Source organism: Coregonus lavaretus, assembly GCF_964263955.1.
Source record: "Coregonus lavaretus genome assembly, chromosome: 34".
In the NCBI taxonomy this organism is placed as follows: Eukaryota; Metazoa; Chordata; class Actinopteri; order Salmoniformes; family Salmonidae; genus Coregonus; species Coregonus lavaretus.
Genome location: NC_140021.1, coordinates 20,086,204 through 20,098,123, shown reverse-complemented (window position 1 = coordinate 20,098,123; position 11,920 = coordinate 20,086,204). Strand labels below are relative to the sequence as shown.

The window sequence follows — 11,920 nt, the reverse complement described above, 5'->3', positions numbered from 1 at the left end:
GAAACAAAGTGCCAGTCCCCACCTTGCGATCTTTTTTCCCTAACCCCTCTCCTGTCCCTGGTAAAAAACAAAACCAGCCCAATTCCCCACCTTGCTGGACCAGTTCCTCCAGCAGTCCGCTCCACTCCTCTCTGAAGAGGTTGGCCCCAGTGAGGCTGCCGTCCCCTCCGATCACACACAGGTTGGTGATGCCACGCTGCACCAGGTTGTGGGCTGCCTTCAGACGCCCCTCGTGGGACCGGAACTCCTTGCACCGGGCACTGCCAATGACGGTGCCACCCTGGCATGGTGGCATTACACAAACATTGAACGTGGATGTAAAAAAACAGCACAGATGCAAGATGCCTACTCACACCAATCAATTATTGCTATGTCTATGTCTATGGGTTTTGTAAATAGGCTACTGTGATTCAGTGTGTGGTCATCTACATTACCAGAGTGTGCAAAGCTGTCATCAACGAAAAGGGTGGCTATTTGAAGAATCTCAAATATAAAATATATTTTGATTTGTTTAACACTTTTTGGGTTACTACATGATTCCATATGTGTTATTTCATAGTTTTGATGTCTTCACTATTATTGTACAATGTAAAAAATAGTAAAAATAAAGAAAAACCCTTGAATGAGTAGGAGTGTTCAAACTTTTGACTGGTAGTGTATTTCTGTCCTACATGGATGGTACAGTACTCACCATTTGTAACATGCTGGAGACACTTTCCCAACTGGCCTCCATTATGTTCTCTTCTCCACCATCTACCATACCCTGATATCCCTGTAGATACAACACAGATGTCACATAAAGTACACACATGCACACACACTTCTTAGGCTTAACAACCCCCCACTATGTGTAATATCTGGACTGACATGCAGCTTGTATATTAATCATTATCTTCATGTCTTATCCCTGCATAGAATCAAATTAGAAATGTCCTTGTCCAAGATATTAAATTTCTCAAGATGTAGGCTACTATTACAATAAGCAGGGCATACACTTTTTTTTTATTGGTAGCACTGGTTAGCACCACCAAACAATATGAAGTAGCACAAGTTGTCATTTCAAATTCAGTCAGATTTTTGGAACTAATTTACCAATCACATCATGTTTTGTTTGTATTCCCATTTGTATTGGTCCCTGAACCCATAGGATGACATTTTCAAATATATACAAGCCTCCTTCATTTTTTGATGTGTAAAACTTCCACTGTCAAGTAGTCAACTCGACTTTTAACTTCTACTGTCCTCCAAGAGTTGCTGAATTTCCTGTTCACCCTCACAGGTGAGTTGAAATGATACAATGCACCAACTTTGTACCGCTCAAATAATTATACAAATGTAACAACAGCCAGAGCGTAGGCCTACCGACACGAAACGATACAAATGTAGCAACTTTGCTTAGGCTACTCCAAATGGCACAAACATAATTTTGCCATTCAATGTTCATCTGGGACAATATACTTCTAGGCGGACTTGTGCTACCAAATCAAAACTCCAGGCAGCACAGACTACCAATGTTTATAGGAGCATAGCCAATGCAATCAGAATGGTCGCAAATTAAACCATAGAGTTACAGTGAGGGATAAAAAGTATTTGATCCCCTGCTGATTTTGTACGTTTGCCCACTGACAAAGACATGATCAGTCTATAATTTTAATGGTAGGTTTATTTGAACAGTGAGAGACAGAATAACAAACAAAAAAATACAGAAAAACGTATGTCAGAAATGTTATGAATTGATTTGCATTTTAATGAGGGAAATAAGTATTTGACCCCTCTGCAAAACATGACTTAGTACTTGGTAGCAAAACCCTTGTTGGCAATCACAGAGGTCAGACATTTCTTGTAGTTGGCCACCAGGTTTGCACACATCTCAGGAGGGATTTTGTCCCACTCCTCTTTGCAGATCTTCTCCAAGTCATTAAGGTTTCGAGGCTGACGTTTGGCAACTCAAACCTTCAGCTCCCGCCACAGATTTTCTATGGGATTAAGGTCTGGAGACTGGCTAGGCCACTCCAGGACCTTAATGTGCTTCTTCTTGAGCCACTCCTTTGTTGCATTGGCCGTGTGTTTTGGGTCATTGTCATGCTGGAATACCCATCCACGACCCATTCTCAATGCCCTGACTGAGGGAGTGAGGTTCTCACCCAAGATTTGACGGTACATGGCCCCGTCCATCGTCCCTTTGATGCGGTGAAGTTGTCCTGTCCCATTAGCAGAAAAACACCCCCAAAGAATAATGTTTCCACCTCCATGTTTGACGGTGGGGATGGTGTTCTTTGGGTCATAGGCAGCATTCCTCCTCCTCCAAACACGGCGAGTTGAGTTGATACCAAAGAGCTCGATTTTGGTCTCATCTGACCACAACACTTTTACCCAGTTCTCCTCTGAATCATTCAGATGTTCATTGGCAAACTTCAGACGGCCCTGTATATGTGCTTTCTTGAGCAGGGGGACCTTGCGGGCGTTGCAGGATTTCAGTCCTTCACGGCGTAGTGTGTTACCAATTGTTTTCTTGGTGACTATAGTCCCAGCTGCCTTGAGATCATTGACAAGATCCTCCCGTGTAGTTCTGGGCTGATTCCTCACCGTTCTCATGATCATTGCAACTCCACGAGGTGAGATCTTGCATGGAGCCCCAGGCCGAGGGAGATTGACAGTTCTTTTGTGTTTCTTCCATTTGCGAATAATCGGACTAACTGTTGTCACCTTCTCACCAAGCTGCTTGGCGATGGTCTTGTAGCCCATTCCAGCCTTGTGTAGGTCTACAATCTTGTCCCTGACATCCTTGGAGAGCTCTTTGGTCTTGGCCATGGTGGAGAGTTTGAAATCTGATTGATTGATTGCTTCTGTGGACAGGTGTCTTTTATACAGGTAACAAACTGAGATTAGGAGCATTCCTTTTAAGAGTGTCTTCCTAATCTCAGCTCGTTACCTGAATAAAAGACACCTGGGAGCCAGAAATCTTTCTGATTGAGAGGGGGTCAAATACTTATTTCCCTCATTAAAATGCAAATCAATTTATAACATTTTTGACATGCATTTTTCTGGATTTTTTTGTTGTTATTCTGTCTCTCACTGTTCAAATAAACCTACCATTAAAATTATAGACTGATCATTTCTTTGTCAGTGGGCAAACGTACAAAATCTGCAGGGGATCAAATACTTTTTTCCCTCACTGTATAAAACAAATATGTCATACTGTGTATCAGGTCTTTGGCTTTCACATCCTGTTTAAACGGACATGGAAGCCAAACAGATTACCTGAGCAGACCGAGAGGGAAATACATGTGATCTGTCGACTAATGCCTTTAGTCGGTGACATAACAGTGTAGACCACCATGTACACAAATGACAGAATGAGCAGGCATTTTAGGCCCTGAACTACTCAGGAAATGAGCTGCATAGAGGATTAACATTTCATAATTAAATCAACATATGGGTCATCATTAGACCTAGGCATAAGCAGAACACAGCCCATTTGTCAGTGTGTAGGCTATATGTGAAATAGATGGTCTGGTTCCATCCAGAGATTAGAATATACAACACAAACATTGCCTTGTAGCCTACTGTAGGCATGTATCCTTCTGTTTGTAATTCGGCTTCCACATTATGGATGCAAGAGCAGGTCAAATGATGGGTGGTAGCCTCTAATCAGCAAATATTGAGGAGATTCCAAATGTTCATCAGTCAGCCTTTATTTGTCTACATACAAAACCATCCTGGGTGGTAGGAACATATTCAGCTCAGTAAGGTGTTTATAAAGTATTTTGTCCCATGAATAAAACTCAGATCAATGCAGACAGAGTGCTCCTATTTCTTTCTTTGCCTGGATCGTCACACCTGTTGACGTATCCTTGGGTAAGGAATGCTTTTTTGGTTTGTAAAGTATTGCTGTGTATACAGAGTGTCTAGACTCACCTCACGAATGAAGTAAACTTTGGCTCCCACATAGATTCCCATTCGAACGACTGCCCGGACAGCAGCATTCATTCCTAGCCAAGAGAAAAACAAAACGACTGACTCGCACTCTCTTGAATAAGGCATTTTTAAATAGCAACATTTGAATACTGCTTAAGACTTCTGTAGCGACATGTCCTATATAGCCTAATTATATTCAACAAGAGAACGTATGGCCACATGAAACACATGATTCCTGTGCATACACTTATGAGCGTAAGTGGTGAATAGCTCAACATGTAATGGCATGCCCCCTTTCAGGCCGAAGTCTGAATCTTTTATCACCATAAGAAAGAGCCTCGCTTTCAAAAATCCCAACACTGTGCAGTCCGCTTCCACTGCAGGAATCCCAGTCTCCCACTGCCATGTTCCCACTGCCATATTCAGTTGCTTTGGAGAGAACTGTAAAGATGTTGTTCTGTGCCTAGAATTCTAATGTCAGGTTAACCTAACTTCTTAGACAGTAGGAATAATGGTTAATGTGCTGTAGACCATGCAGATCCTTGGAACTTGGCTGACTAGGCCCGGGGGAGGCGCTTATCCACAATCTGATAAACGTTTGGTTTCACAGTGTCATAGTAGCTCGGCTAAGCTGTTACTAAGCAACACACTTCTGAGATTGACCATCAGGAGGATATGAAAGAGAAAGCAAGAAAGCAGGGGAGAAAAAAATGATAAGAACAGGTACAGACTTCTCTAAATGAACCTCATAGGGCCTAGCCTATATTGAGTGTATTATAAAAGCTATTACATAATGACAGATCCATAGTTTTTCACGCATAATCATCATAAAGGGATCATCAGTTGCCACTTTACAAGTCAAGTGATCATCTCTGTTCTGTTATGTAACTACATTCATATGAATAGCATAGTTATATTCATATTACCTCTTGTAAACCATCTGATTATGAGTGCGGCAGAGCCAGAGAGAACATATGGGTATTGTAAGCTACAAGTCTGACTGACTCATCCCACTGGGCAAAAACTGGTTGAATCAACGTTGTTTCCATGTCATTTCAACTAAAAAAATGAATGCGATGACGTTGAATCAACATCCAAAACTGATTGGATTTGCAAAAAGTCATCAACGTAAGGGAATTTTTTCTTTTTTTCTCCCAACATTTAACTTAACTCCAATTATATTTTGAAATGTTTTGTTGATTTCACATTAGTTGACAACTCAACCAAATTTACATCAAAACTAGACATTGAGCTGGCATCTGTGCCCAGTGGGATGTCTTTCTGAAGCTGACATTCCTATCATGCATGGCTCTAAGTTGTTTTCAGACGGCCTGAATGCTCTCTGATCCTCCAGATGAGTTCTAGTTGTACATTCTGAGGCCAAAGACTCATGTTTGGGGCCTAACAGAGGCTGTGCAGTAAGGCCTGCAGCTACAGTGAACCCTGCAGCGCAGTGAGGTAGACAACATTGCTATGGCATTATAAAGCCTCCCACCCACAGGGGATCGATCAGTGTACTCCTGGCCATTCCTGGCTGAGTCAAAGGCATCTTGACTGCACTGTATGACTTTTCTGTAATTTCAATATTAAAACACTGTAGAATGCACAGTAAAATGCATTATGGGTAAAATGCAAATAATGCTGTTATTATCTGGAATTGGAAGACTCCTCCAAAAAGTACAGTATTTCTTTACAGTAATACCTTGTGCCCAATGGAGATTCAAATGTTCAGTTTCAGGCACCAACCTCATGCTGCCAGATGAGTGAGTGAGTGAGTGAGTGAGTGAGTGAGTGAGTGAGTGAGTGAGTGAGTGAGTGAGTGAGACAGACAGACAGACAGATAGAGCTGTATTGTATAATTCATCACTGTTTTTCTTATTGTAAAACATTTTACAGCAACCCTGCCGTAAAGCAAAACTACAGTATTTAACTGGCAACTCTGCTGCCAGTATAATGCTGTAGATTTACAGGGACCATTTTTACAGTGATGACCATCATGTAGTATCCTGCAGTGCATTGGGTAAGGGCATTTGGTCTTCATTGTAGGGGTGTGTGGGCAAAGGCATTTCAAATAGATACTGCAATGCAATGTGATGGCCCGTGTGGAATATAGATAGGCTTCCAACCAAGGTTCATTAGTCAATATTGCTGCAGTAGGCCTTTCATAATAAAGTTATATTATAAGCAAAGGCCTACTGCAGCAATCTTGAAAGCTGTTCTGCTTTCTCTATGACTCACTCAAGTCGTTTGAGCTGATTCCTAGTGCTTCTTCTTGTTCTTTTGATAACCATGAAAACGTGCCCTATTTTGACTAAGGCACAAGCCACATTCATAAAGTAACAGTAGACAGAGCATATGACAATGGGTTTCCTCTGACGCAGCCTGCTATGATGCCTGCTGCTCCTCACGTAGGCAACGCACACAGGCTAGGGCATCGCTGAAGCTTATTGCAGTCCCATAACATATTTAAATGACATTCTTGTTCAGAATAATCATAATAGTGAACGTCTGCTTTTCAGAGATAGACGTTTATTCCTTTTTAAAATGATGAAGATAGCAGCATGAACACCATCGTTTTTAGTGACTTCCTGGTTGGGAGGAGTCGTCGTCATCATCCTCACTAATTCCTTCATCAACCCGATGTTATAATGTAACATATTACTATGAAGCATACCAATATTATTAAAGGACAAATGCTACAGTACGTGATCACACTAACAGAACGAAACTCTGCAATGCAGTGGCAAGAATTCGAAAATTAAATCACCTCTCCTCTCTCCACACGTAGCCCGGTGTCATAATTGTTGTTAATGTTATGTGTAAAATCAATACAAATCAGATGATTGGCCTGATAATCGAATAGACGTCGAGCTATCTAGCTATGTCGGCATATGTGTTTCACCTTGACGGGAGCTTGCAGCTGGCCTAGTGGTGGTGAGAAAATGCTCCAAATGTGGATAATCAGAGCTAGCTAGCCACCAAAATGCTAACTGCGCCTGTGATATCTGCTACTGTAACATTACTTCAAAGAATTGCTATTTTTATTGAAACATTGTATCAAGGCTAGTTGATTCAATATACAATGTAACAATGTGTTTCTTTTCAGTTCAAATGGGTGCTTTTCGCCCTCTACGGGCCTCTCCACTGATACAATGTCACAGGGTACATTCTCTCGCGCTGTCATCTGTCACAGTAACCTTACCTTGAGCATCCCCTCCGCTAGTCAGCACTGCGATGGATTTCCCCGCTCCCGACAGACTCTCAAAGAATCTCTTGCTTTGGTTGTCTGGCTGTGCCATGTTTGCGGCTTTCAATTCTTCTTATGATTAAATTGGTAGTTGTACAGTTATATTTCAAACAGTATAAATTGTGCCGTTAATGGAGGGCTAAAATTGTCGTCCGCCCCCTTTCCTCTCTCCCTACCCGTGCCCGATATTCTCCAACTGTCTGTTCCGCATGTACTGTAGGCTAGTCAGCGATTTGCATAGAGTGACGAGTTCGCGATAAATTGACATAATCGTCAGCAAATGAGCTTTCGATTCACGTACACCTTTCCGTGTTTGGACCAATCGGAGACTTGTGGGTGGGCGGATTAGGTGATGAAATGGGAGGTACCTATGAGCAATACAGTTGTAGGCCAACCTAACTGTAAACTACTGTATGTGGCAATAAATTGAATAGGCCTAATCACATTTTGATGGATGCTCACATTGAATGAATAAAGGCTGCCCATAAAAGACAGTTCACTTCATGAGTTCGGTTATTTACCTATATTATTCAAAACTCAAAACTGTTGAGCAAAAAAATAAACCTACTCTGCAGATACCTGAGATCCCTTAATATTTCAAAGCTACCACTGGTATTTACGTTCAGAATGGCTGACTCTCTCTCTCTCTCTCTCTCTCTCTCTCTCTCTCTCTCTCTCTCTCTCTCTCTCTCTCTCTGTCTCTCTCTGTCTCTCTCCCTCTGTATCGTGTATGTGTGTGTGCGTGCGTGGGTGCATGTGCGTTCGTGTGTGTGTTGTTATTCATTTGTAGTGGTGCCCCCAAACCCATCATATAAAGGTTAATCTATGTTATGCAGTCCATCAGGGTGGTTTTGCAGTTTGGAATGAAGCCTCATATTTCCACATTGACCAGTTTAAACTGCCATTCTGAAACTGTATCTTATTCTTTATAAATTAAGACAACATTCATGCCACTATAATAAAATGTATATGATACATTTGGCAAGATATTTGCACCCTCTAGTGGCATGTTTGTTCAATATGCGTTGTCGCCATCTGGTGGCCAAATGCACAAACTACCAAGGATATCAAACAACATAAAAGTTAAAGTTTCATAACACACTCCAAAAATGATTGCCTACCTCTAACATTTCAATCAACATATTTTTATTTGATAAACAGGCCCTAACACATGTTTTCCCCCAATAAAACAATACAAATTAATTAAAATACAAAGCTATCTTTTTTCAATGTTGCTGTAATGAACAAAATGATTCAATCATCATCTTCGCCGTAGTCCTCTGACGGTGCGGTTCTCAAATCTCTGAAGGATTTCTCTGACTGTGATGTGGATAATCTCCCATGCACAATGTAGATGAGCCTGAATAAGATATAACAGTTTATAATCAGCTTAATTTGTCATTTACTGCCCATTGTCATCACATATTGGATTCAGTCTATCCAACACCATTTGATCACTTGTAATATTGTGAGACTGACCTTTTTGTGTTTGAGAAAATTCTCAAGTTTGTTAAAGCATGTAGTCACTGGCTCATGGTCAGCATTTGAAGGAAGTTGTGCCACTGCCTATGGTCAGAATAAATGTGAGTTATGAGTAAATTTAAAAGAACAAGTGGAAAACTAAAATGTGAATATGATCTTAGCAATACAGGCGAAAGCTTGTTCTAGCCACTCACACAAGATGTTAGCTTATGTTGCGCAATGGCCAATTGTTCCCTGAAGTTGTGAGAGTGAGGGCTTTTCTCATACATGATCATAGCCTTCTTCATGATGTCAGCCAGAACTACCTCTTTGTGTTCCATCTGTTGAAAATAGAGAAAAGCACTTCAAACTCTGTATCTCCCTGATTTAATTATGTTAGTAGGCTATCAAACACATCAACCTGGATCCAAACTCAATTGCTCAGAACAATGATAAAACCTAGCAATTGAAGTTGGATCCAGGCTAATAGGCATCTAGGAGCAGTTTAATTTGAGTGATCCTATGTTTTATTACAGAGGTCAAAATCATATACATGGAAAGTGATGGACTATTTCATGACAATGTCAACCTGTTTCTCTTACCTGACCGAGCATCAGTTGAGGATCACAGAGACTGGCCTTATCATAGTGATGCACACACTCATGGGAGATTTTACTGCCCTGATGAGAGGTACAAAACATAGCATATTGTCACATGGATGTGGAAAGGATATCGAAAAATATTTTGTGGATAGGTTATGCATGAATTTTTAAATGTATCATTGTATACTATATTCATGCATTGTATAGGATATTTACCAAGCTGTTTAAGCTGTGGAGGAGATCGCGCCATACAACAAGTTTAAAGCACTCTTTCTGAGCCTTCACCAGGCTTATCAGAACACAGATGACAGCAACTCTTATCCAACACATGATCCCTGGAATAAAGGTGTATTTAGATTTTAATAAGATACGTTGATACACTATATATACAAAAGTATGTTGACACCCTTTCAAATTACTGGACTCGGCTATTTCAGCCACACCCATTGTTGACAGGTGTATAAAATCGAACACACCGCCATGCAATCTCCATAGACAAACCTTGGCAATAGAATGGCCTTACTGAAGAGCTCAGTGACTTTCAACGTGACACCGTTTCTGCCCTGCTATAGCTGCCATGGTCAACTGCTAGTGCTGTTATTGTGAAGTGGAAACATCTAGGAACAACAATGGCTCAGCCTCGAAGTGGTAGGCCACACAAGCTCACAGAATGGGACCACTGAGTGCTGAAGCGCATAAAAATCGTCTGTCCTCGGTTGCAACACTCACTACCGAGTTCCAAACTGCCTCTGCAAGCAACGTCAGCACAATAACTGTTCGTCGGGAGCTTCATGAAATGAGTTTCCATGGCGGAGCAGCCGCACACAAGCCTAAGATCACCATGCACAAAGCCAAGCGTTGGCTGGAGTGGTGTAAAGCTTGCCGCCATTGGACTCTGGAGCAGTGGCAGTCCGACGGACGAATCTGGGTTTGGCGGATGCCAGGAGAACGCTACCTGCCCGAATGCATAGTGCCAACTGTAAAGTTTGGTGGAGGAGGAATAATGGTCTGGGGCTGTTTTTCATAGTTCGGGCTAGGTGAAGGGAAATCTTAATGCTACAGCATACAATGACATTCTAGACGATTCTGTACTTCCAACTTTGTGGCAACAGTTTGGGGAAGGCCCTTTCCTGTTTCAGCATGACAATGCCCCCATGCACAAAGTGAGGTCCATACAAAAATGGTTTATCGAGATTGTTGTGGAAGAACTTGACTGTCCTGCACAGAGCCCAGACCTCAACCCCATCGAACACCTTTGGGATGAATTTGAACGCCGACCGCGAGCCAAGTCTAATCGCCCAACGTCAGTGCCCACCTCACTAAGCTCTTGTGGCTGAATGGAAGCAAGTCCCCGCAGTAATGTTCCAATATCTAGTGGAAAGCCTTCCCAGAAGAGTGGAGGCTGTTATAGCAGCAAAGGGGGGACCAACTCCATATTAACTCCATATTAATCCCCATGATTTTGGAATGAGATGTTAAACGAGCAGGTGTCCACATACTTTTGGTTATGTAGTATATCTATCATCTAGAATGGTCAGATCCATTGAAGGTTATAATAATGATTTTGTCCTAAAATGTTATGTTTTTCTATCATCAACAGAATGTATAAAAAAATAAGTGAACGTTACCTCAGAGTAGATGTCCTTTCTCAGCAGTAAGATGCTCCGTCTGGTTCGGTTCCTTGATTTAGATGATGATTTCGTGATGCTCTTCGTTGCAAGTCCATGGTACTTTTATACCAAAGTGATGCTGTTTCTGGGATACCACACCTGTTGGGCTTACACATAGTGAAACTACACTGTATCTTTGTGCCTTACCTGATGTTGCTATTACTGTACCTCATGTGGAAATCCCAAACGGGCACAAAAAGGTGTTTTCTCGTCACCATTCCAAAAATAGTGATCTGTAATATCAGGAATGTTGCTGTCCAAACATCCTATTGTAAGTGCATCATATTATTTTCATGCTGTTTTATTAGAATCAGGCCTAATTGCAGTATATGACTAACATCGCTTTAAATGGGTTATAATAATGTGTAATACTATGTAATAAAAAAATTGGATCTAGAGTCAGATCTCCTGCTCTTGTAAATCAGTGTATTCTTAATTGGACTGCATCCATTTGAACCATTGGTGGTGAAACTCATTCATACCTCCAGGATGCATCTGATTCCTGCCCATGTCTGCCATTTTATCATGGCATGTTGGCATACTCTTCATTTCTCACATATAACTGAGAGTTATTCACAAACCAATCTATCTACAGCGAGAGGTCTCCATGCCTATAATTTAGTTACAGCTTCCCCAGACCCCCCAAGGCATTGACAGCAATAATATGGTTTCCCATGGGATGCTTGCCAAGGATATGAGTTGGTGCCTCACTTGAAAATGAAACTGAGAACAGGTAGAATTATATCATAAGATATTGCATCACAGCTGAAGCTGCAGGTAGTATATCCTAACGGAAACTTGTAGGTATTGCTGGAATTGTCCATTACAATAGCCTTGGTGTCATTTTAGAGTCGTCTTCATTAAAGGGACTCTGATACTGCTATACAATAGTATACAATAAAGTATTGATCTATCTATTGTTGAGTGTAATTGGCAATATACCTACTTTGATGGTGAAAGAGGTCAAATGTGACACAAAAATGCATACAAATAAATGGCTTTTTAAAATATTGTGTGCAATT

General features: G+C 41.3%; 1 protein-coding gene across 5 annotated transcripts in view; it reads right to left on the bottom strand.

The window, feature by feature from the left end:
- Nucleotides 1–7,381, bottom strand: part of pfkpa (phosphofructokinase, platelet a) — a 37,144-nt gene extending 29,763 nt beyond the window's left edge. For 2 of the 5 annotated variants that reach the window (XM_084151854.1, XM_084151852.1), the window contains exons 1-4: nucleotides 7,121–7,359; nucleotides 3,919–3,992; nucleotides 692–772; nucleotides 91–280 (exon numbers count right to left, since the gene is read on the bottom strand). In XM_084151854.1, coding sequence (XP_084007980.1) covers nucleotides 91–280; nucleotides 692–772; nucleotides 3,919–3,992; nucleotides 7,121–7,217 — 442 coding nt within the window. In that variant the 5' untranslated portion in view covers nucleotides 7,218–7,359. Of the gene's footprint in view, nucleotides 1–90; nucleotides 281–691; nucleotides 773–3,918; nucleotides 3,993–7,120 lie in introns of all 5 variants that reach the window. The other 3 variants (XM_084151851.1, XM_084151853.1, XM_084151855.1) reach the window with 3 other exon arrangements.
- Nucleotides 7,382–11,920: the final 4,539 nt, after the last annotated feature.